At 37.1% G+C, this 27,682-nt stretch overlaps 1 protein-coding gene across 3 annotated transcripts; it reads left to right on the top strand.

Moving 5' to 3' along the window:
- The first annotated feature begins 878 nt into the window (after positions 1-878).
- Positions 879-25,739, top strand: LOC117208877 (tubby-related protein 4). 3 transcript variants are annotated; one of them, XM_033450353.1, is made up of 16 exons: positions 879-1,521; positions 9,461-9,628; positions 16,739-16,921; positions 17,767-17,874; positions 19,269-19,434; positions 20,169-20,437; positions 20,537-20,625; positions 20,721-20,855; positions 21,379-21,778; positions 22,285-22,462; positions 22,545-24,183; positions 24,395-24,508; positions 24,587-24,809; positions 24,994-25,173; positions 25,246-25,375; positions 25,456-25,739. In XM_033450353.1, exons 1-15 carry the CDS (start codon positions 1,426-1,428, stop codon positions 25,360-25,362), a joined length of 4,065 nt encoding a protein of 1,354 aa, XP_033306244.1. In that variant the 5' UTR covers positions 879-1,425; the 3' UTR covers positions 25,363-25,375; positions 25,456-25,739. The 3 variants fall into 3 exon arrangements, with proteins under 3 accessions (XP_033306244.1, XP_033306245.1, XP_033306246.1); XM_033450354.1 differs by having other exon boundaries at positions 25,246-25,396; XM_033450355.1 differs by lacking the exons at positions 25,246-25,375; positions 25,456-25,739 and having other exon boundaries at positions 24,587-24,630; positions 24,695-24,809; positions 24,994-25,135.
- Positions 25,740-27,682: the final 1,943 nt, after the last annotated feature.

Raw genomic sequence — 27,682 nt, 5'->3', positions numbered from 1 at the left:
TTATTTAAAAGTCAGGTACCTTTTTAATTCCTCTCAAGTTAAAAGAGTAAATTTACTCGTTATAATTGTAACATAAAATGGCTTTATTTCTTCAATACCGCCTGCATCGCTATACGTGATACAGATATTAATTATGTAGCGAATAATATGATTGGCTGTAATCACGGTTAGGTATTTCTTCGTAAGATCTATCAAAGGATCTATTAGGCTATTAGCGAGAGACTAATTGATTCCTTGAAAAATGGTTTGACTGTTATAAATTAATGGCTTAAATATTATAAATTAATAGCTTAAATGTTATAAATTAATGGCTTAAAAGTATAAATTAATAGCTTAAATATTACAAATTGATGGCTTAGATGTTGAAAGAAGAATGTTGCCGCCATAGCTAAGGGTTACCCCAGTGTGCAACTGCGGGCGAAACGACTATCAACACCTCGTATGATTTCGAGGCTGTAAAATGGTGATGAGAGCGCGCAAAAGCTTTTGCAGCAGATCTAACACAGCGAAAGGCCGGTAGGTGGCCAGAAAGGCAAGGAAGCGCGGCGCGCAATCAATAAGCTTGCAAAACGCGGTGCGGCGATGCCTCGTGCGCGGCAGCTTCGACTGAGCTTTCAGTCGGACGTTCGGCCGCGTTGAAAGTTCACGAAGTTCGTTTGCTGGTTGTTTGATTGCTCGTTCGCTTGCTCGCGCGCATCTTGCCGCGTTACATCGGATCGTCGTCGTCGTCGTCGTCGTCGTTGTCGTTGTCGTCGTCGTCGTCGTCGTCGTCGTCGTCGTCGTCGTCGTCATCGTCGTCGTCGTCGTCGTCGTCGTCGTCGTCGTCGTCGTCGTCATCGTCGTCGTCGTCGTCGTCGTCATCGTCGTCGTCGTCGTCGTCGTCGTCGTGGCCAGGCTACGTGGTGGTGGACCTACAGCAAGTGGGAAAATGGCGACCGTGATGCGATATAAATGACTTTGGACGAAAACTCAATCGTGTAAGCCTGGCGTGATTCATTTGAAACATGGGGACCACGGAGTTCTCGGAAGACTAAATGGTTATCGAATAAGATGATTTCGGACGAAAATATTGCCCGTGTCTAGGACACTCGTTTGATTTTTCATGAAAACTCGTCCTTCCCTTATAGAGATTTTTCAAGAGAGTTGGAAGGAAAGGAGCCGATAGACATGACTGGTATAATCTGATCAATATGGGAAAACTTGACAGTTTGGTCGCGTACTTGCTGGAGAACGAGTGACGGATTTAGACTGGAATTCGATTGTCGACCAACAATCGACTCGAGCTTGAGAATGGATATCTGTAGAATGGACTAATGGTATTAAAAGCTCGCATGAGGTGTTCTTCATTTCTTAGCTGAGTGACGATTGCATTGATCGATGCCTGCTTCGATGGCTTGATAAACTTTCGCAACTGTTAACGCGATAATGCATTTGTACTTTGAAAAGAATAACAATGCCAAGTGCGATTGTAACATCTTGTCGCTCAGCTGGATGGGCAAGGTGCCGGACGAGTCACCGGAGGTACGTGACTTATTCTTTCAACGATTCCGTGTATTTTTCAGTGTTAATTGGAAATAATACATTACCTGATACATTACAATGATGTAAAAGAGGTTCATACTATAATAATTGATATATTATGGATTTGATTTAAATTACGTAGGAAAGTTACGAATCAATTTATCATTATTTGTTCTGTGTAAACCGGTTAACTGACATTGGACGCGGCATGAAATTATCGTACCGGTTCGTTCCTAGGCTGTTGCGTCTTTCGATCGACTTCCTCGACAAGAGCATCAGATCGAATTTACCCCGTCTCGCATCTTTTTAAAGTGTTTTCAAGATGAAAGTCTTGTGATTCGATGATTATACTTTTATTAGGAAAAGAGGGTGGTATGGATTTTCTTGGACAATTATAATTTTGCAAGAAACTCGCTTTGATGATTTGAATAATAATTAAAATAAAAGAAGGAGATACGTTAAATAATAATAGGTATTTATATTGCGGACAAATTGATTCTTAGTTACGACTGACTATACAGAAAAAAATATTAGGATATATTAAATTCAAATATGATATTACTTCGTTACAGATAATTTAAGTATAATTACATAATAGATAATTCCAATCTTTATCAGGTACATACATACATACTTAAATTCATCATCTCTAAGTCTATTCTTAAGACTACAATATGTAATTAGAGATCAAAATACTTGATTGTTTGCAGCGGTAATTTTTGTTTTAAAAAAATAATTGCTTAGTGATATTTTATTTTTACGAGTGACTGCGAAGAACAAGATTAAAAACGTATATTTCAATTATTTGCCTGGCACATAGTGATGAACATAACTTATAGGTAAGCATTAGCATGCCCTTTAAAACGAAATAACTTTTTTAAGATTGGATCAAACGATTTGATGTCTTTTTGAGAAGTTACAAGGATTAGTTTATTTAATGCTGCGTGAAAAATTTTGAAAGAATTGTAACTGCTCGGAATCGTGGAGGAAATAGTAGAGGTCAAATTTTTTGGCTGAGTCTGTAATGAAAATTAAAAATATGTCGAAAGTTATCCCGAAAATTTTATCACAATCGGTTAATGTTACCGTGAGCTATAAAAATGATGAAAAATGATGAAAATTGCAGTTTTCCACGACTTTCGACCTATAACTGTATTATTATGTTTAAACATCTTTACATCTATCGGCATCCACCAATTGTTTCTGCATCGACAAATTTCGATGAAATTTTCATTGTTTCATTGTATTGAATAAATTTTCATTAAAGGTTCAGAAAAAAAGTTTGTAAAAAGCGTCCTTTATTATTTTTCTCGCGATTCCGAGCAAATTACAATTCTTTCAAAATAAATATTTTTTACGCGTCACACCGTTGTTCGTTTCTAAAGAAGTTATTCCTTCTCGAGGGGTGCGACAATACTTCTGTTCGGCACTTTATATGTAAATAGAAACTTGAAATAATAAATGGAACATTCAACAACTATTCTCTATGTAAGAAACGGTTTATGATAAATTTTCATACTCGGTTTTCTTAAAAACTAAATCTCGAACGAAAAAATGTTCTTCTATATTTTCTTCTTATTTTTCCATAAGGAATCACCTTACGCCCGTTTGTATGTACGTGTTATTTGATTTGTTTGTTTGTGCATTCTCTCAAAATATATTTTAATGATAAAAGATCTTAGACCTACCAATATAAAACTGGCTAGTTATGCAGCAGTTTTCAGCGTCCTGTTTCAATCTTTTAGCCAAATTGTTGACCGATAGATATGAAATGGATCAAGATTATTTCGAAATTTTTGTAAAATGATAAGATACATCAGTATGTGTATAACAGGCAAAAGGAATCTAGATGACGAAGGAGTATGGTTTTGTCGTCGAGCGATTGACTATTTTATTGGAGTTGCTTTGTTGATTTGGACCGATACAGCTTTCAACGGAAGGCCATCGACATATTCATTAACGTTGCATGCAATATTTTCAAATGATACAAGTGAGTGAAAGTCATAGATTCCGTGCGAAGCCTAACTCTTTCGCCAACCGGTTAGTAGGAAAGAATATTTCCTTCGATTTTAAAAGAATGTATAAGTGTAGAGAGACCTCGTTGCTTTACGATCCTATATAATGATACCAGCGAGGATTTTGGGACATGGCATCACAGCGTAGTCGAAGAAATTGGAATTCGTCGCGACAGAGCGGAGACGCGTACGTCACATAGAAACGGCTTAAGTTGGTCAAGGGAGCGGGAAGTTCGAAGGGGTGACGAAACACACATACATGTGTATATTCGTATGTAATCAAATCGACCAGGCAAAGATGAAGTTTGTGCTTCGTGTCTCGAATAGTAGATCTCTCTGCGATTCAACAAAACAGCCATTTCTCTCTTTTTCACAAACGTAATTTGACACATACGAGCAATTTTTGAAAGGACGCGTGATGGAATCATCAATCACAAACTACGAAACGTTTCTAACTTAAGAAATACAATATTTATGGAAAGTGAAATGCTTATGTTGGAAGTAAGTGAAAGAAAGTCGGATCTCTTTATTCGTTTTTTCCTGTATGACTTTCTTCCTAATTAATTAAATTAATATCTTTAATTAAATTATTACCTTTTTATACAAATATTAGCTTCGATGGAATCCATGGAAAAAAATTACGGTAAAGATACAGTTTCTGTACTGAATTTTCGACTTATTTTTTTAGAAAAGTCACTCCTCACAACTGCAAGGACACCCTCTGTAATTAATTATTTGTAGCGGTTAAATCAGATATAAAAAAAAAACTATAATCGTCGAAAGACATTTCTTAACACGTTCAGTGCGAGATCGATATATGTATCGAGCGGAAGATGCGCTTGTGTAATGAAGTTGGAACATATATGTATCAAGCGGCCTACGACCGGGTGACGGCCGCTATAGATCTTTATGCTAGATCTCCTATCGCTGTAATCGTCTTCCAACGATCTCTGTTTTGTTTCTACAATGTCTACTTGTCAACTACTGTTTCTACTGCGTTTGCCTCCAGAAACGGATCGGTAATTAAATCTCGTGTGTTATTCTTATAATACAGACCTAATTTGTGTCTTCATTTAATTAATTCATTCTTTGATGACGAACTCGGTACATGTATCGACATCGTTGTTTTTTAATTGATTAAGTTGATTAAGTTAATAATTTCAACATTAAACAAAACATAGGTAATTATTGAGTTCATATACCTCGCCGATTTCAATGATTTTCGAATATATTGTCAGGAGCATGATTCTGAACAACTTTTCCCTATACGTATAACCATCGCTCGGCCTTAGTTTCCGAAATTTTTGCAAAAAGCTTTTGGTACCACTGCAGTGAATTCTGCCAATAATTGTGCGTCCGTTGTAGAGTATGCCCCTTGGAGCAGCGCAACAGCGCGGCAATCGGATAAAATAACGCTCAAGCCAAATGTAATTCTTATTTTTTGCTTATAGTTTATATGTATAGGTTAAGTGTCATTTTATCAGTCCACCATGGGCTGCCCTTCAACCAAACTAAAGAATACGCTGTCACTGTCATGCAGTTACCGATGAATTTCCAATGTATGGAAAGCGACGGAAAATATATAGTGAGTGTAAAAGTGTACTCTACTTGCCGGAGGGATTTCATCGGGTCAGATCAAAAAATCGTTTAAATAAACCATTCGATCTTTTCCGTTTTCGATAGTTTCGTTCTTCGATAGAAGTAACACAGAACTTGCATACTTGCTCTTGCATTTACAATTAATGTAACGCGAATATGAAACCACGAGTCGTTCTTAACACTATCGAAAATTTATTGACTCAATTCCTTTTGGAAATCCATTGAGACATGTGGTTCTATTGCTCTTCGTCTTAAGCCTTAAGCCAGCCTGATTCCTTTTCCCCCAAAATTGCTGCTTTCTGCGCGAACAAATTGTCATTTCCACAACAAAATGTTCTTTTCGACAAAAAGGTTCACAACTTCATGATAGCGAAGAAATGCTGAAGATTATGAATGGAATAGAAAGCGCAATCGTGTTTCATTTGAAGAGTGTTGATCGCCCCCTAATTAGATACATATGTACTTTGTAAATTATTGTGAGTTACTCGGATCTAGTTTATCCTATCGATTAAAAGGATATCGTATATCGGATGCGGTTTTCATTGTGGGTTGATAGAAGACTGATAAGTTTCTTCGCAGGTAGAAAAATATTAAGGGACGTGGAGAATTTTGTATGGTTTTATTCGAGTATACTTGTGATAACGATAGGAAATCGAGAATATTGAAGCGACTATTTGATTGTTATAATCGCAGTGATGATGGTACGCAAAACATAGGAATAAAGACAGCGAAAATGAGAGAAAGACTTCCGGAAAGATATTATCAAAGTTTAATAATTACGAATGTAATAATTAAGTTCGTTAGGTAGTTGATTGTTAATCGATTGGTTAGTTAAATATCAGAACAGTCAGGATAGAATCATCCAACTAGATTAAATTACTTGTAAATACTAATTTGATTATTAATTGATTTTTAATCAATTGTTTATCAAGGAAACATAAGTTTTAATATCGTTTATTATAATTAACTAATTAATTAAATTCATTAGCTTTAATTAGTTATGGAATGTGGCCAACCTGTTGATGTGTCACGTATTCTCTGAATTTGATGATCTTGAAATACGTTATGAAGCTCAACATACCGAACAACTTCTTCCTATCGATATAACCGACAGTCGGTCTTAGTATTCGAGCTATACGCAAAAATATAGTTTTTAAACTGGATTGGATTGGTAGTGGTACTAATTCGGCCGTTGTCAGGCGGTCGGCTAGCATTTAACTGCATAATTACTTTAAAGAATAATTGATTAAATTCGTCGTATGTCAATAAGAGTAATAAAAAGAGATGAAAGACGTGTGGAAAAGAAAAGAGATGTTAATGTTTTGCCAGGTTCCTAATCTTGGAGCATATAATAAAAAATTAGCAATTCGGTGTTGGAAAATGGTGTTTAAAAGTTGGAGCGATTCTTTGTCCGGCTAGTGAACGGTCTGAATGGTTATAGTTGGTTGAAATCTGTCTCGACGACGCGACGGCCCTTATTTTCTTCTTATTTTTTGTAAGGATTCGCGCTGGTTGGAGTAATTACATGTACATAATGACAGGTCCGAGGGTGAAACCCTTGTAACATTGAATACCCCGTCACCTAACGCAGCCGCGCTTAAGCGGAAGAGTTACGTGCCAACGAATAGTAATACATACCAAGCTATAGTAAGTAGATTGTGTTAGTAGACACGTAGAATGTAGAGCTGTGTGCGAGTTCACGCAATACGGTGGTGGCGTGAGTGTAAATCCATCCAATATCGAGAGGAGTGCCGAGAGCTGGCCGAACGCAAATTTTTCTGGCTTGCTGATCGATCGTGAAGATTATTATTCCCGTTTCAGTTTAAGGAATGCGAACGCCAATGAATGAAAGCCAGTGAAGAACATGGCCATTGTTATTGAATAACGAACTAGAGCCTGATACGAATTGGATAGAAAATTTAGCGATGCAAATACGCGGTTATGTGCTTATGTCGATATCTATTTATTTTACTTTAATTGTCAGTAACAAAGCATAAGCCGCATATTAATTTAAATCGTATATTTTTGTTTTTATTGTATAATATCTATTCAGACACGAAACAGTAGAAAGAGTATCTTGTAAGTGTTTTTGCCCGAATTGAACTGTTCGATTACTATTATCATCATTATCAAATAGATGATATCATGAACGAATTTGTTGACGTTTCATTGATTAAGAGCTAAACTTTGCTTATACGGTTGCCTTGATAATAATAAAAGGCAATGATATACATACGTACGTACATACGTACATACATACATATCATGTACTGTTATATGACATGATAAACTACGTTCTATATTATTATTAGAAACTGCGAATGGGGTAAGATACATATAAACTTGAACGTGTGCTTGTTTAATAGTATTTTTTAACGGTCCGTAAAATGTATACCAGAATTTCATGCTCCTATTTTACGACACGTATGTCGAGTTCCCTCTTTCCTCTTTTATTCTCTTTAATTATCGTTACACTGTTGATTTGAGATTCTATGCCTTTGTTAAGCAGAAGTAAAAAATAATTTCGCGTTCAGCTTAAGAAAATAAACTCTCTATTCGAATAAAATTTCGATACAAATTACAATGTAGACACTTGATAATTAGTAGAAATGTTTACGTAATTAATGTCATATATACCTAAGTAATATAACCGCTCGAAAAACAGCACGAACTTACGGGATGACCTAATACAATGCTTAGTATAGATGCGATATGTCGTAATTTATGAATTACGATACTCTTAACTAAAAATGACTAATCCATGTTATAAAACAAAAGATATATTTTGAAAGAAAATTTTGTATTACAGCAAGTATGTAAATTAATTCCAAAGTTCGAATCTTGTGGTATTTATAAATTCAATTTATTGCATGACATATGTTGATTTCAAATTATTCATTTATATACATAAATATATACGCGTGGATCAGTACGTGCTTGTTTGAATTTGCATAATGAATTCATAAAAGCCCCTATACACACGTTGAAACATGTTGCGATGCATACATCTTTTATGCTTTTAGACTTTTAGACTACGATGGATTTTTAGACTATGGAAACGTGAGCCTCTCATGGTTCACTTCATAGCATCGTGCGGTCTCTTTGATGCGGATTACAAATGGACGCGTTGCGCAATACAACGGGTAGAAGGAGAGGCAGGCGCGCGAATCTGTACCATGGACACTGCTATAGAGGGTGGTACCAATACCGAATGTAATTTATAGTAAACTCTCGTCATTGTATTTTGTGTTTCAATTCTTGGGCGAACTTTGTCCAATAGATTAATAGATGCTGAAAAGTAGAACCATTCATATATAAATATTTCTGTAATCACTCTATTCGTTCGTTTTTAGTTCTTTTAATAAGGCGGAATTAGAAAATCTATTTCTCTCAATTGACCATCTTTTTATTCATTAGTTTTTGTCTTTAATTTTGCATTTTTTATAATCAACATACCTCCTATCGTTGTGGTAGGTAATAATACTGGAGTCGGAAAATAATCAGACATTTGGGAACACGTGTTTCAACACGTGTTGATACGACAACACCACAAATTACGATCTCATGAAACCTAGAGTTGTCGGTGCATGCATCACTACATGTTTTAACATTCCGTCCATTTTCCTACACCAGAAAGATGATGTTTCTTGTGAATTTACTTTCATCCAACATTAATTTCTTGTTATAACCTCGTCGCGCGATAATGGCCATTAAATAGTGTCTATGTTAGAACTGCTTGGAATACATAATGCAGCGACATATCGCTTAAAACACTTTACAACTCCTAATTCCGATACCGGTAGGTGTGAAAATCGATGCTCGCTCGAATCTTCTCTTCGTACGCTTCGTAGTGTACGCATTGTACAGAATGTACATCATGTACACGTATGTACAAAATAGGTTATGTATGTACACGATCGTGTGGATCGTATGTTGAATCAGAAGTTTGAAATAAAAACTTGTTTCATTTAATAATTTAATCCACTAGTTTAACGTTTTCAGTTTCTTGGACGACCGTTTCAAAATATTGAATTACATTACCAACGTGCACTCTACTTCTATGATGTTTTCAGAAATATCAACGCAGAGTAACAAATATTAAGAAACCATCAAAACCTGCTATATGCGATTAAAAGTGTAATATATCCTTCAAAGGATTTATTCGATATAAAACATACATATTAATTTATTAATGATAAGTGTATTAGTCCAATAGTGTGTTAACGGTGTTTAAAAATTATAAATTAGATCTATATCTATGATTTAGATCTTCCGATAAACACGAAGTAAACGGCAATAATGGCGGTTTCTCTTGTATTTACCAGGACGACGGATGGAAACTGGACCGTACAAATTACTACCAGGAAGGATGGCTGGCCACTGGTAATGCTCGTGGTCTGGTGGGAGTGACTTTTACTACATCCCATTGTCGAACGAGAGCCACAGAACTTCCGCTAAGGGCAAATTACAACCTTCGAGGCCACCGTAGCGAGGTAAGTTTTGTTTCGTCTCGCTCGCGTATATACATTTTATTTTTCCCCTCTCTCTTTTTTCTGATCCACGCAATCGTAGTGAACACAATGAAAGTGCGATGTTCACAACAAAGTGTAATTTCATTTTCTCTGTACCCCGTTTCCGAGCTACTCAAGCGGTTAATAAAAAGCGTTGACCTTTTTAATTCCTGGCATATTCTTACGATCTCTGTGGAAACGATGTCAGCCTGTGAGAATATTGATTTTAGAATGTTTCCGAGTCAAGGTCGCAAGTGCTTCCCTGTCCAAGAATCAAACTTAGCTCGGCTCACGTTCGAAGACTTTCCGCAGTTAATTCTGCTTAATTACTATTGATTCTCATTGTTATAACAGAGGCTCCTCAACTGAAACTTGATACAATAGTTTCTTGTTTATAGCGCATAACGAAACAATTTTCTCTAACTAATATACGTTGTATTTTATATACGTTTTTGGTATAATCAAGAGTGAAAACGCAGCGTAATAGAATAAAAAAAATCAAGTCTTTCCAAGTTAGTCTTAAAGGTGATAAACGTCAACAACGCAAGAAATCCTACTAGCTATGATGTTTTAAGATGTTTAATATGTTCAAAATATTTTTAATCAGTCCACTAACAACCGCTAACAAAAGTAACTGAGATGATCAGTAAGTTAACTACGTTGATGTACCCGGTATACTACACATCGTCGTGTATGTCTGTCAATCATATTATCGAAACCATATAAAAAGTCACGACGAGCGTAACAACGAACATTTATATGTATAGTGGAAGGTATGGGTAGTCTGAGGTATAGATCCATGAAAAGTATAGATCTTGAAATAGGTACATTTGGCCCAGCTTATTGTTTATATGAACAGTTAAAATAAGTAAATTATTGATTAAATTGTACGTGTTAAATATGGGCATACATATTTTGGAAAATTGGAACGATATATTGCCAAGAAAATAAAAGAACAAAGATGGAATAGTCCTCGAATAATTCAAACTGCGCGTGAATATAACAGCTACCAACGAATCTCCTATTACTCTAGCCGACGTATCCGAGTTTTGTTTTTAATCGTGCTATACGCTTCGTGTTTGTATATATAAGGATATTGTTCATGAGGTGTATATGAGAATGTAGCCATCCTAGAGCGGCCTAATACGAATATGTCTTGTCCGAAACATGCCGTGCAATTCCGATTATTTCACGTTTATGTAGAATGAAACAGAACCAGAACATACGGAACAAAATAGAGAATGATAACGAGTCAGCGATAAAAACGCCGTATTTATGTTCTATACAGCATATACATATATTGCTGTATGGGTTTTATCGACGGTAATGTAGTCCTTCTGTGTTTTCATACAATTTCTTCCTATTAATCTATTACTATATGAACCAACGTATCGGTACTTTGCAGCCAAAGGAGGTTCGATTTTATGTTTCAACCACGGCCTCTCAATACACTAAGTCACTGGTAGAACACGTTGACAGGTACAGTCGTGATACGAGTACCCAACAATTTTCAATCGGCGAACCATTTTGTGACGCTACAGAACGAAACCCATGAGGAGCTATAGAACATTGTGCTAGCGTATACGGAAGCCAGTCGGTTGCATGGCAGCCCATTAGATTAGATGATGCGCGAGCGCGTTAAATCGAGAAAGAAATTGGAAGGATGCGAGCCATGAATAATACCAATAAACAATAAATAATATTGGATAAAAAATATTTTCGACTCGTACGGAATATTTTGGGCTAGGTGATGTCAGTAAATCGATATTAAGCCGTAGGCTCAGTAGGCTGTTTTAACGAACTGCAACTGTTTCGCAGCTCAATGTCGTGCAATTACATGAAATACATATTTCGCGATAGGTTCACAGCGCTGCAACGCGACGGCAGCGGCACATGTATTTCAAATCTTCCATCAGCTCGTCACATACAATATGTATCAATATTGCCAACGTGCAATCCACTGGATTTTCACTTTCCACGCATCCATTTCTTGTCCCATTTTTACATGTTATTAGAACATATTTCACCATCCATATAACATTTAATCATCTTTTCGTCGTGAAATCATATTTTTTGATCGCGTCTTTATTTTCGTAGATACTCGAGAACCTACTTAGAATTATATATGTACATATGTACATACACACCTGGAGGGAGTATTAAAGATAAGCACATACGCACCCCTATTCTTCCATTTATCTTGTCTCGTGGTCTTTACCGTGCTTTACAGATGCAAAGGAAGACGGCTGTGACTGTCTGATACGTTTACTCCTTCGGGAAACGGACAATCGAAGTTTTGGTCTGACAATGATTCCCGGTGACTGAACATCGCGCCAAAGCGACGAATCTCTCACCGTTCTTATCAGTATTGTCCCGGTTATTATAGCGTTCACCACTTTTTACGGAAGGAAACCTTTTTAACTTTAATACTTTAATATCCTTGGTAAAAATTGTCTCTACTACATTTTCATTGTAATATTTTTAGATTTCATTATGCGTCGTTCAGTAGCATTTTATTCATAGTTTTGTGCTCTTCGTGAATCATAGCAAAGGACTAGAACGTGTCCTTTTCATTCACTTCGGTCTACATTTCAGAGTTTAAGGGTAGCCAACGTGGTATCGATCTGGCACGCAGTGCTGTTTCAGGATAGTGGTTCTCAATCCTGTCTTCAAAGATATTCCAATTTCAAGCGTCTTGATTAAAATCGAAATGGCCTTCTTTCATTGTTCCTGTGTATTGACTCCATGTCAGTGTGTATCATCTAACGTCATTACCTAGTTCGCCGCTCGATTGGTCAGTTCAACAATCGCAAATAACGGCTACCTAATTATGTATACGCACGCGAGTATATATGTTCATACGTTAAATTTCAATGATTTGCTCGAGTTTATATACTTTGAACAGTTTGCATTTACCTATACATAGTACGTATGTATCTGTAAAAATATTATAATTGAAATTAAAAATTTTTGGAAGATCAAACGATATATTATTGTGAAAAAGTACTTGAGATAATGTCTTGAAGAATGTATATTTTAAGCCCAGAAGATGATAATTACTTGTTATGTTCTATTTACTATTTCTATTTGACCCATTCTTAAAAGATTATTCCCTTTGAAATTATGTTTCAGAATAAAAGAAATATTAAATGTAAATAATAAAATATTAAATACATAGAGTTATATTTATTTTCTGTATGCACATGGCCAACTTTATTGATTTGTGGCGTTATTTTAATATATGTACCTACGTATGTAGTAAGTAACGATATGTACATATTGTGATTTTTACTTTGTACATATTTATTGAACACGTTAATTTCAGTTTCCTCGCTCTGTTTTACAAGTGTACAGAATGGCATTGTGTATATGCTCGTAATTTATTAATGAAAACTACAGGACCAGACGATATAATACCATTTATTGATTTTATTTATTATGTATATTTACCTCTATTATTAACTGATCATTCCTTTTTTGATAACTCCAAAACAAGTTTAAACAGGTTTAAATATTTGACTCATCTATTCGCTTATAATTACACACAATTAATCGATCTACTTATGAAACATATGCGATACGTTATGAATATTATAAACGTTTGGAAAGTGGAAAGCAAATAATAATAAATCTAATAGTACATAAAAAGTATCGCTAATGTTAATAACTCCTTTACCTACATAACCACCTTATTGTTTTCACCTGTTGCTCAATAGAAATTCCGTTTCGATTTCGCAAAACTTTGGTGGACAACTATGGGTTCTATGCCAGTGCATAATACGCTTTAAAATCGTTTTCACAATAAATTCTATTATATCGAGCAAACGAACGAAGAAACAAGAAACCCACCTGTATCTTTCGCCGTGTGTCTTGTCAATATGATCGAGCCGTAAACCCGGAGGAATCCACCGGCAATCTAAGCTAATTTGACACAGCAATTTTAAGCGGTATTTGACGGATTACTTATTTCCACATTTGACATTCCGTCGAGACATCCGTCGTTCATTCGTAACACAAACAGAAACCGTTTCTACTGAGCTGTTGCCCACCAGGATTGGACTACACAATCTTATTGTACAATAAAAAAGAAGAAATGCGATAGGACACGTAATTATTTCGATAAATTTCTCGAGGAATGTAAAATGTAAGTAAACATCGCGCGCAACGTCAAAACCTAAATCTATCTAGACATCTAGACTTCTGGACAAACGAACCCCAGGCGGTGATCGATAGGAAGAGAATCGAATTTTAGCTAACCAGGCCGAAGAAAGCAATCGTGCAACAGAATCATATTATTCTGCAGATAGTTTCATGTATAAGCGGACACTCACAGGCACATGCATGTATTGTCAGTTATTTCTGTTCTAGGCCGTGCCAACTACGGTTCGAACCTTTACGAATCAATACCACGATTATACGTGCTAGTTTTACCATCATAGCTCATTAATCACAGCTTGCAATTTTCACATTCTCTTATTTCTAATTTCACAGCTACTTTGCAATCGTTAAATTGCAATTTTCTTTATTTTCTATCTTCCTTTCCTTTTTTCATACGACTTTTGCAAACCGAATTAATCGTATGGAGGAAATAATAATTATTACCCCCTAATAATTTTAGTTAAGCATATACTATGTGCATGTTATTTAAATAAATATTTAAAAATTAGTTAAATCAGTAAGATTAGTCAGCAAAATACGAATTGTTCAATTAGAATATTTAATGTATATAGTCGATTTTTGCCATAAAAATGCTTAACCACAGAGGTAAAAATAGGTATTTGTTAACTTTCTGATGGGATCTTGTCGTAAAATCGTCAACTTCAACTTTTGTAATAAAGGGACGACTAGGCGGAATGTTAAACGAACATTGGTAAGCATTGGATGCAAGGAACTCGGTTAACGAATTCTATCAAAAGAATACGCCGTTCTGAAGTAATTAATTACGAGGAGCGTCCAAAGTTCAAACATGGGTGAATGGATTATGCCCATGACACGAAATGTACACATGACGCGAAATACGTACTTACGCAGGACGTCCTAATCATTTAATTTTTTTCGTTCGACTACTGTTGACTGCAGATCTAGCAGACAGATCGTTCCACTTTCAAACTATTTATATTTATTTTAATTTATTTGAAAAAGCGAAGTGACGCAGCACGATAATTGGATCACTGGCATGTGCCGATCGTGAATAAATCTTATAAATCTGGACACTCGGAACTTGACATGGTGTGGCGTGCCTGGCGTCGCGTCAGGCTGCGACGCGAGGTCATATTTGGACCTGCTGAGACGTGAACGCCGGGACAGAAAATATATCACGCAATATGGAAATCAAGCCAAAAAGAGTAGAGAGATCTTCTCCTTCCAAATATGTGGCGCATACGTTTACCTTGACATTGAAAAAGACTGACTGTGTGAAAAGGAACATCATTGATTTAACGAAACATGCTTGGCTGAGAAATATTAAATACCGCCGCCTCAGATTGCCGCAGTTTTTACTGCAATGCATTAGACGTTTCGAGCGTTATACAGCAGACATCTTCAGCTTGCGAGATGACAAAAGAATGAAAAAACAAAGAAGGAGAGGTAGAAAAGATCCAGAGTTGCATTATGTCTAGCATGCGACACAAACAGAATGCTGGTGAAGATTGAGAAAAGATCATGGAATGGTACCACGGATTTATGCACTTTCGTTCCTTTTCTTCCTCTTTTCATCGAGGGACGCGACGAGTGTTAATTGACGATACGACGCATGCCTAGTTAACTAATTTCTTAGGAAAAATTGAAGGGAATAGGTGGTAATCACACAATCGGGGGAATGCGACATACCCGACGAAAAAGAAAACAAGATGCAGAGGACATATTTAACTACTCGCGGAGTGTCCACAAAGGATTATGCAACATATATCTAAGCAAAGTTCATGGTATTGAACGAATGCCTGAGTAACTCGTTCGACCGCTGCTTTTTATATTCCGATATAAAAATGTCTAATATACATATGTATACGTATGTATACATTACTCACTTCGAATTTCGAAGGTATCAAAGAAATTGCGTTTGCGTCGCAAACTCGAGGGCTCGTCGCAAACTGATAACCGACTTTGACACCACTTTTTAATAGATTATTAAAATACTAATTATACAGGATTGTCCACTGTAACTCGGAGCCCACGCTCGTGAGAATATTGAGAATGGTAGTGCGAATCTATGAGCTGTTGGTGGAAGTACAATTAGGTGAGAACACAGCGGTTTGGCTGTCGCAGGGCTTGAAATTAGACGTCGCAATAAGGAGAAGAAAAGAAGGTTGAGAAAGCAAACCTCGCGTTTCCGTCCAATGATTTTTTACTTCAGTGGCGAAAAATGCAGAGACCGAATTGAAATCTTGACTGCAGTTGAAATCTTTTCGCGAGACACTGATCCCGACATTCGGATTATCTTTCATCTTACGAATGTAATACACCCCTCTAACGAAGAAACAAATAGAAATAACAAAACGAAATAAAGAACGATTGTTCATTGTTTGTAAGCTACTTTTAAGACGAGACAAAAGGTTCGTTAGATATACGCTTTGTAGAATAGAAAAGCAAAAAATTAAAAGTTTTGAAATTCTTAAACCTTTTCACTTGTTTCTCCTGTAATAGGCGATATTAAAATAAAATTTTTCGGCGATCATAGTACTAATATTGCCTATTAAAATAGAATTTTAATTTTGAGAGTTTATATTTGAAGGCTTGATCTTAATTTGCCTATGCCGCGGCGATTTCACGCTTGCTACAAACGGTGATTGATAGTGAGTAAAACCAGTCGCTCAAGGCAAATTACACTATGAATGACGAGGCCTTGGTGTTTTCAGGCTATGTAGAACGAACTGACCCAGAACTTGGTTCGGATTAAAGATTTTCACTTTTGGAATACCGAATCGCCGAGAGCAAAACTTTGCTAACTCGATAGAAAAGAAAGGACTAAGAAAGGAAAAAATACAAAAGAGAGTGAATAATACGATTCATTACCGTCGATGTTTAGGTGACAGATGACTTTAACGAAATGTTGTTTATTATTATACATGTACATTAATGAACTTTGTGTTGCAGGTAATACTAGTGAAATGGAACGAGCCATATCAAAAGTTAGCCTCGTGTGATAGTTCCGGCGTGATCTTCGTGTGGATCAAGTACGAGGGAAGATGGAGCATAGAACTGATCAACGATAGAAGCACCCCAGTTACTCATTTCTCATGGTCTCACGACGGACGAATGGCTCTTATATGCTACAGGGTAATTCGTTTTATGAAATGTCCATTGTTGAACCTTTTGTCGAAAGAAAGTTAAAAGATGCATGGAAAACTTTCCTTAGACATGAAACAAAGGACTCGAAATTCATACGATAACTGAATCTGATCTGATTCGTAACTTTCATTCATATAAATAATAAAACCAACGTATTGCATATCCGGTACTTTGAAATCACAAAGTAATAGGAGATTCGATGTAAATGCTGTGAATTAACGTTGTATAGAACTCGAGTTTTCGAAGCTTCAAGGATCAACTTTAAAAGCTGAGTGTGCGTTTTGAAGACAAACATCGTATAAAGTACAAAGCTTCGGCCTTCGAAGGTTAAAAGTAGAAGGCTTAAGGTTTAGCTCTTATGAATTGACTTACTTACATACATACTTATGAATTGTTGACTGACATATTCTGCTCCTTTTCCTTGTAATTAAGTTACTAGCTTTTGAAAAATGATTGTTCATGTGAAACACTCGTTGGAACATTCGAATTAAAGTTAGAAAAGACTATCAATAGAAAATATCAATTTCGTTTACTTCTGATCTTACTTCTAAAATTCTATAATAAGTAACTGCCATGAATTATAAGATCTATAAACAGTTCTTCAAGGTTTGTTTTACAATAATTAGTTTTAGCTATTGCAATATTTCTCCATATTTCTTCTTCTTGCGAAACAATCTCATTATATCTCATAATATCTTGTAATATTTTTATCAAAATATTATAAAATGCTTTTGACGAGAAAGAATAATCACAATTGCGGTACATTATTCTTTCCTGTTTTTCTTTCAACATTTAATTTAAGATAGAAAACGAATAAAGCTCTTCTCCTACAGGATGGTTTCGTGTTGGTTGGCAGCGTTGCTGGTCAAAGGTATTGGTCATCAATGTTGAACGATAAAGCTACCATCACCTGTGGTATTTGGACGCCTGACGATCAACAGGTAAATAAAGGATTACATTATTATGTATGTTAGAACTTTTTGTAGGAAAGACTCTTTACTCTTTCGAGATTCTAGGGTAAGTGCTGTGTGGTCTCTCACAGTGTTACAGTCACAGTCCGCTTATAGAAGAAGATCTTTTAGTACTTTAGACAAAGTTACTATTCATTGACAATGGAACGTTACGTCACTTGCCATCGCTAAACTATTTCACGCATGCCCTAAATCCATGTCAATGGTTTGATAATATGATAATATGATAATATGTCATATCATTGACATTTCATACGCGACTTGGTGTCGCCGGCTATCCACTTTCCAAACATTCGCTGAAGCACCCTGCCGAGGTTCTTATTAAGCCCACGCCCCAATCATAAATTGTGGTAAGGCTAAATAGCGGCAGACTATATCCACCATTATATTATATCACGAAGGTGCATTGCCCCTAACATGTACATATGTTGTTTATAGAATTCAGACTCATTTAAAATCATCAGGGTGACCCTGCTGAGGGACTAATACAATTAAAAAAAAAAAAATACAAGAAAAGTTCGATAATTGCACAAAAAGATCTGCATTTACAATTGCACATTCGTCGTTTTACTATGGGGGGAAGGTTCCTTTGACGCATCGAGAAGCACGACGGCCCGCTGCGATCGAGCAGTGTAACACGATTCAATGTTATATATGTCTGAAACAATGTATCCAAGTACCAATTCAAAAAGTATAATTTTTTTACTTTTGAACTTTTAGTAACGCATTTGTACGATCTTTCAGGTTAAAATGAGACCAAAACGTGATATAATTTGAATTATATTTACTTACTGATATGCATTTAAATTATCATTTATTAAGTGCGTAAATATGCTCCGAATTAAATCGTGTTTGGTGTCATTTTAATTAGAAGAATGTAACAAACATGTTGGTAAAAACTTGATTGATCACAAATCGAAAATAAAAAATGTTGTCTTTTGATTTAAAGGTCTCGGCTTTAAGTCGTGAGCATTAATGTTTGCCAAATGCTTCCATTCTCAGTGCCGCTTTCTCTGTCACTCGCGTTGTCCTTCTGTACGGCACGTCTAAGATCTCCTTTTCGAGGAATTGAAACATTTCCACCTCCGCATAATTTGTAAAATTTGTGCAATTATCACATTACGCATATATTGTGTAATTTTTTCTCGAAATCAGTGTAAACTAGAAATGTGAAAAAAGCTTTCTTAATGATGATAAAAGTTCAGACCGTGTTACCAATCATCACCAATATTTAAGTTGAGGCGATCAAATATCGACAAAGCCGAATGGCTAAATAGTTTCCATCCAGTTTGTCAGTGGATAAAATTATTACACAAATTAGATTCTCTTTTTAACCCATACCATATTGATGTTGATATTCATAGGTATATTTCGGAACAACGGCTGGACAATTAATAGTAATGGACGTGCACGGAGCAATGGTGTCCGAAGTACAATTGGCAGCGGGTGTCACCTCGATGGCTTGGAGTGCCGAGAAGTTTACGATGGAAGAAGGAGATGACGATTTAACGAATGATAGACCTCATAAAGGTACGACGGCGCGGTGTAGCCTATAAAATAATGTGTTTCAACTATTAGAATCGGTATATTTTATCAGCTTAATATGTGCGAATTGTTGCATTCTAACGAGTTATATACACTTATATGTATTATATTATGGTATGTATTATACATACGTACAAACACTTTTATATTATATGCGTAGTTTTAATTTTTATATACATAACGTACATAAAGATTTTTCTTTTAATGAGGAAAAGAACGTTGACAACCTCGCACTTTCACTATCAATTAAAAAAAAAACACTATAGATTTTGATGAGAGGAATTAATCTATTTTATAAATCTTAATAATGTAAAATTTCACTTCTGCTTGGGCCGCAATTTATTAGAACGAAATTGTAATAATTAGGTCCCTAATTAAACGATCTTCCGAATAATTAAACGATTGAATTCATTTATCTGAACTGAAACTTAAGAGTTTCACTTAAGAGTTAAGTAATAAGATTACTTGTACGAAAAATGATAATCGATAAACTTCGAAAGTCGTTTGTTCGTTGTTGAGTTCAAAGAAATAGAGTTGCGCATATTGTATAGTGCATATTATATTTAGAATTAATCAATTCACAAATTTCATATACCGTATCGAAGCGCTCTGTTAATAAAGTTTAACTCTTATAGCTTAAAATTATTACCGAGTCGCATCTGTGACTATATCTTATAACGCAGAGTAAAAATATGAAGCGCAAATTACTATGTTTATAGACGATCGAAATTACGTTCTGGCGGTTTGCCTGGCTGACGGGAGCATCGTTATGCTGCGTTCATTCGACGACGTCTCGCCTATCACGATACGTACAAAGCTGAAAGCTCCCTTGCACGCGGAATGGAGCAATTCTAGAAAATTGTTGGCAATCGCGGGAACGAAGGATACGGATAACGGTCAGAATAGCCCGCACGAATACACGAATCTCTTAAAGTTTTATTCAGTGGCCGGTACCCTTGTGTACACCGCTGCGATACCATACACGCAGGTACGTATCTTTTCAGAACGGCAGCCGCGCTTATCTAACCGAGACATTACGATGGTATACGCGTTATTTCTACTCGTCTGTTTCATATTTATATCATAGTGTGCAGTATCGGCGCTCACATGGGGTCATAACGATAGAAGACTTTTCGTTGCGACCGGGGCACGCGTTCACGCAGCATGGGTGTCAAGGTAATACTCCATTTCTTTTCACAGAAGAGCACTATTATTCTAGCTAATTGTCTCTCATACTCGAGTGTTTGATATACGATGCACACGTTCTACAGACGAGTAGGTTCTCTGCAATTGCTGTCTCGTTTAGCTGTAAGAGCGTCTTTGACAAGGGAATCGAATGTTCAGCAACTTCCATTGCCACCGAGATTAAGAGCATCAGTGGCTGCTCTCTTCGCCAGCACAATAAGGTAAAACGCTATTCCATCTCTGTAAAATGTAAACTGATCATATGAAAGAATACTTTTTAGAATGTTTACACGTATATATTGTTCCTCGTGTCGAGAAACAACAATAAACGGCAATAAACGGCAGTTTTACGATATCATCCAGACTAAATGTGTTCATCGTCAAATTTTAAATAGTGCAAATTGTAATTTAACCTCGATGAAACATGAACGTGTCCAACTTTGATCTTAACAAATTTAATTTTTATAGAGCCTTGTTCTATTTCTAATGAAATATTTTATTTCATAATATATTATTTTATAAACAAAGGTTACTAAAAAAGTAAAGAATAATTCACATCATATAATTATATTTCCCTTCGAAGCTGTTAATACTTACAACAACTATACATATAGATACACAGTCATACGTAATAGTTCATACATAACAGTCGTTTTATATATTTTAATAGTCGTAATTGAAAGACAACAGCTTTACGCAGTTAATAAAACATAAATAAAACAGTCTAATAATATGCATTTGCAGATGTTCCGTGCCAGAACCAAAGGAATTAAGACGTTTCGTGTCACGTCCACCTCCAGGGGGTGGAAGATTACATTGCACCATGCTCAGACACGCCGTGGAACCGGTACCATGTTATACGCTATATTTGGAGTATCTAGGTGGTCTAGTGCCTCTTCTAAAGGGCAGAAGGACAAGCAAAATCAGGCCAGAATTCGTGATATTCGATCCACAAAACCAAGATACTCTTCAAGTCGTGGAAGACACGTCACAGTGTCCATCGTTTAGCGATGGTTCCGATACAGAGAAAGACACGGCCGACCTGTGTGGATCACCCAGGAACAAAAGGAAAAGCAGGAGAAAAAAAGAAGAAAAATCGAACGAAGAAACCGACGATCTTACCTACGTGGATACCTTACCCGAGGTAAAGTATAGTTCCAATATTTCTTGGAATTTCGCGTTTCACGACGACGAATCATGGTCGATGATCTTTGTGAAAATGGAACGATTTAGGAGTGCACAGCACAATACAGCGCGGCGCGGCATACGAGTCTAAAAGATACGCAAGATAATTGCGAGATAAAACGCAAACGAGTCTTTATACCTTTTTTTTTTTTTTTTTTTGTTAACACTAGTCCTTGTCAGTTGATGTGTAATACCAGTTATCCATATTGAGGTTAGGATATTGTAATCAACGTAGCTTCACTGTTATTTGTGACACCTCTTAACACGTTTTACACCTGTGTTGGTGCCCCATACACCGCACACGAGTACTTCTAACTCATTTCAACACTGGTACGGTGCAATGCACTTAAACTCGAGCATTAACGAATTGCGTGATGTAGCAAAGTTTAACGAGCCCTTTGAGCCTCAAGGTGTTGGAAAATCAGTCGTGTGACAATCAGTGTTGCAAGACGTATCTGTTTGCAGCACGCGAGGTTGGTCGAAGTAACGTCCAATATTTGGGGCACGAAATTCAAGTTTCACGGTCTGGCGGATTCGGTGCCCGCCAACTTGGGTCAGGTTACTTATCGAACGTCGTTGCTCCATCTACAACCACGACAAATGACTTTGGTGATGACGGAGCTGCGAGATGACGTGCCTGCAGGTACGTCTATACCATTTCCGTGATCACAAACAAAAATAAAGTTCGTTGATGACAAAACTCGATGATCGATTTTCTCGGTTAGGCCCAGATCCAACGTTCAACCCGAATTTGTTCTCCGAAGACGAAGAAGAATCGTTTCAGGAATTTCAAGCTGCCTCGAGAAACACGTCCGAAGCGCAGCCTCCTCCGATCGCACCAATGACGCCCCGAAACACGCGACTTAATTCCAATCGCCCGAAATCACAAATTTCCAATCAATTTATGACCAACGAGTCTTTACCAACCGCTTTGTCCAGGGTTGACAATTTCGAAAACGAGTTACCTTACGTGGACTTACAAGAAATGGGCAATCTGTACGAGAACTTGAGAACTGCGTCCACAAACACTTACCGAACTCCACCCAGGCACAATCCACCGAGATGTTGCGACGTACCGGCTCTTCAATCTCCGAAAAATGCGGTCGCGCCCACGCAGACTATAATCGCAACGTCGAACCCGGGTACCGATTACTCGAATAACATTCAGAGGATGAAAACCGCCCTTGCCGATCAGCCAGGACTCGTCTCGAAGAAGGAGCTCGAGAATAACAAATTTAATCAGATTTCTCAGGACGATAAAACTGTTTTAACGTCTAACTGTCCATCGACTATCATTCCCATGCCAATGCACAATGGACAGGCCTCGAATACAGAAGCATCGAGCAGTCATTCTCAGGGAGGTGTTATCGTAAATGGTCTGAGCACAAACAACAGCTGTCCTCCTCAGTCGCAAACAATATTTCTTAATGGACTGCACAATATCGCATGTTCGAGCAACGTGAACGAAACTCAGGGTAAAAATAACCATAACGTCAGCAGTTCGACAAACATTAGTCAAACACCGTATCAGGCGAACTCGAGCAATCAACACGGAACGAATAATGGTCCTTTGGGCAAGAATGGTATACACTTGTCGAGCAATCATTCGCCGGCCTGTTCTTATCAATTCCCAGAAAACATCGATCAATGTATCGGACAGTCTTGTTCATGCTGCATTACGAGATTAAAAGATCCCACAAAGTTTCACTCAGAATCGTGCGGTAAAACAAACGCAAGTCAATCGAATACTTGTAATTCTACGACCGACCGGGTCGATGAAATGCGCTTCATCGACGAAGAGTGTCGCGGCGAAGCAGAAGCGTTCGATCAGTCGCGAGGAGTTCACAGAACTCAGACGGTTGTCAGTATCGGTCCACTCTGCGTCAACGACTCTATAGTCAGAAGTTGCAGTGTCGGTTATTTGGACATGGTGGACGCGCAACTGGTCCCTTGCGATATCGCCTTAAAAATGCTTAGAAAAGAGGCACCGAATAAGAGGTTGGTTTTGGTATCGAGAAAAACCAAGAGGAGGAAAAAGAATAAAACTCAACAAGAGATTGGACAGCAATCTTCAAAATCGCCGAGACTTCGTAACTGTGGCAAATCAAAAAGTTTAGACTCTAGTGACATATTTCCGCCTAACGAACAAATATCATTGCCACCAAAATTGCCTGAACACGCTGAAGAGATTGTAGGCGCTACGAATATCGAGACTGTCGAAGACAAAAGTAACAAACCTTTGGAGAAATTACCAGACGCGACAGAGATGCCTAGGGAGTGTACAGAATACGTTACAGCCGCCAGTATAGTTAATTCTGCTCAAGTTAAATCTACACGGTTGAAGAGTTGTAATTCTCCTGCCAGGTGAGCCGATATTAGGACCACTTACCGAGGCTCGTTATTCTGTGATCGGAGTTAGGTTGGGGTTAGGTTGGGGTTAGGTTCTATTGGTTTTATTCGGCGATTTCGTTCTTTACGGAAAATCTTACCAATATTTGTTTTAATTTAAATTTGTTGAATTTAGAATGCATGCAAACTGAAGTTTTCACATTAATAACGCGTGCTAATATTCCAGAGTATCCAGTCCAAGTGGTTCATTGGCATCATCCTTAGACGGTCTTGCAGCTCGACTTCGAGATTTCGATGAAAGTCATTCTTTGCCACCACCGTCACCTCGTCCATCCACCAGGCAAATTACATTATAAGATTTGTATCATTTATTCGATAAAAAAAGCAACCTTCCACCGACAAGTAACATTTTCCTTAGATTACCCAGAAGTTCGCCCAGTAGTCCAGCGCCTTCGAAGAAAGGTAAAAGACCAGCATCTGCTTCGCCAATTAGAAGAAGACTTTTATCGAGTCCTTTGTTAAGTAGAAAAGCACGAAAAAGTCGAGGCGAGAGTTCAGACGAGGAAGGACTTTTACAAGACGATTCGTCAACGAATTACAGAGATCTCGAAACGTTTCAAAAAGCACAGTTACGACAAAAGGTAAACAAAAAGAGGCTAGATATTAATACCTGCACATTACAATTCAACCATAAATTCTATAAAAATATTTCGTCTCGGAGATTCGAAATATATTACACTGTCATTCAATTATGCTGTATTGTTTATTAAATAAGCAATCGATCGATTACACAAAGACTGATCTACTTTCAATTACGAAATACAGTTAAAGCAGAAAGGAGCAGGGATATCTGGTAACAAATCAGAAGCAGTGCGGCGGGAGCTTGTGATGCACAATAAAGCACCTATGTGGAATGAATCCAGTCAAGTATATCAGCTTGACTTTGGTGGCAGAGTAACACAGGAAAGCGCTAAAAACTTTCAAATAGAATACAAAGGGCGACAGGTATAGAAATAGTAAATTTGAATGTTCTGTGTCACGTGATCAAATAACACATTTTCCTCGATATTACACTAGGTCATGCAATTTGGAAGGATAGATGGAAACGCCTATACATTGGATTTTCAATATCCTTTCAGCGCGTTACAAGCATTTGCCGTTGCCTTGGCTAATGTTACACAACGACTCAAGTAATCGTTAGTCACCGGTAATTCATTTGGTAATTCAAGTATGAGAGTCACTTCTTGATTTCTTGCTTCGTAATTGATTAGTAAGATTATTTTTCAGGTTCGCGTGTGACATTGTAAAAGCGAATTCTAAGAATATCGCTTGGAACGTATGCTGTAATTGCATAAATTATTCGTCCAAATAAAACCAAAAGAAGAAAGAGAAGAAAAATGGCGCGAGTGTTAGGAAGGCTAAAAAAAACTGTAACAATATGCTACACATAGTAAAGAAGAGAATACAAAAGACACTTTTAAATATAGCTTTTGAACACGTTATAGAGCCACATGTCTTTCTATTATTAAGACTACTAGTGACGAACTGGAATAAATCATTAAGTAAACGAACAAGCGTTCAATCGCGATACAGAGATCTTTTTATGGAAATCTCAAAGTTGAGGGAAGCTCATAGCCTTGCAGCGCCTTGTAACGCGACAGAAAAGATATAAAGAGAAACTTGAGAAAAAGGAAAAGGATGAAGGAGAAGGAGAAATAAAGGGGGAAGTAGAAGAAGAAGAAGAAGAAGAAGAAGAGAAAGGGAAAGGAGAAGCAGAAGAAGAAGGAGAAGGAGAGAAAGATAGAAACGTAAAACCTGCCGAAGGCCTTACGCGAAAGTCTCTCGAATCAACACCTTCAAATTAAAATAACACGATACGTCAGTTCGCAGAATCTCTTTTTAGCAAATGTACAATTGAGAGTGATTTGAATTTGAGCGGAACACAAAGATTTTGTGACAAGGAACCGTGGTAAAAAGGATAAGATTTTGTTGAAATGCTTCTTCGTCGTACCGTCCAAAATATTTCGTTTCTCCCAACTTCGAGCGCTGATTTTTGTATAGTTTATGCGACACGTTGGAGTCTAGTGATGCTGTTGAAAGTTCGTCTCGTTCATTTTTGCGGTCCGCCGAGTATATTCGAATTTTATATACATATATATAGACGGGCTCGCATAACCATGCGAGTGTTTCATGTTGTTCGATTAAATGTTTCTTAAGGCGTATTGTAAAATGAAAAAAGAAAAAAAAATAAATAAATAACGCTAAATGATATAACGTCCGACCTGTGCTCGTTCTCGCCGAAGCACGGAAGACGAAAAGGGCAAATTGAAGAAGAAAGAAAAGACCAATTAAAAGAATGTAACTAGACAGTGCAAGAGGGAGAGTATTCCGCCAGTATGCCAGTGTGTATACGCAACAAACTAACTGTCGTCTGTACTTAATCCATTATCGTTGTATTTCATTCGCCTAATTATAAGTAATGTGAACAAGACAGAAGGATGAAATGAAGAAGGAAAGAAAAAGAGAAATATCGATTTCAGGCCTACACGAGAAACGCTTAAGGGATAGTTATTTTTTCGTCGAATCGAAATTTCGAGAGTGGGGCGCCTGAAACGATAGCAAACGAGAATGCGAGCTGTGCAATAACATAATTGTAATTTTTGTTGCCATATTCTTATATGTGATTCATGCGCGCGTCTAAAACGGCGTTTGCTGACGTAAATATACGTAAGACAAATGAAGGTGTAGAACAACTTGGTTTCTTACAAAACGGTGTGTGTTATACTGGTTGTAACCCTATTTTTTGCAGACATGTATGTACATACAAGCAATTTTAATAAGGCAGGTTTTTTTTCGACGATGTTTACAATTAATTATAGTCAGGCCGCCCCGTATTGACGAGTTAGCGATAAATATACAAATATTTATGCCACGTATTGACAGTAATCGTCGGTATACATATAGAACCGCTAAATCGTACGGTTGATTTGATTTCTAGACAACGCTGTATGTTGAATTATATTGTCGTCACCAGTAGTAGATAGCACCTTATAAAGTACGTGATGTATCATCAACAACAAGTTGGTTTTTCGTTGATACACTGTTGCATTTGCACCGTGAAATACAAGACGCTAATCCATGGAATAAACAACGGCATGCGTTAGGCTGCGTACATACAGAGAGCGGTAAGCGGTAAGTGTCAACATTTGTATCGGCTTTGCCTTTATCGTCACATGTCACTAGTTTTATCGCTGTATCGCCTACCGCTTATTTCTCTCTCTGTACGTCCACGAGCTTAGCGCGTGTGAAAAAATTTTTTTATTTCGAGTTTATAGAGGAGTAATGAACATCTGAAAACGAGAAAAATGCAGAACACACACGTTCAAAACAATGGTATCGATCGATTGAATTATACAATCGTTTCTTGATGTTCTTTCGAGTGTTTCCTTAAAATTCTTCATGAGTTCGTTTTTGTATGTTTAAAAATATTATTTCGTAGGTATACGGTTACGTA

The sequence above is a fragment of the Bombus bifarius genome, unplaced genomic scaffold (assembly GCF_011952205.1).
Source record: "Bombus bifarius isolate JDL3187 unplaced genomic scaffold, Bbif_JDL3187 scf7180000008163, whole genome shotgun sequence".
NCBI lineage: Eukaryota > Metazoa > Arthropoda > Insecta > Hymenoptera > Apidae > Bombus > Bombus bifarius.
Note: the sequence above shows the minus strand (reverse complement) of the source record. Positions and strands in the feature narration are given on the sequence as shown.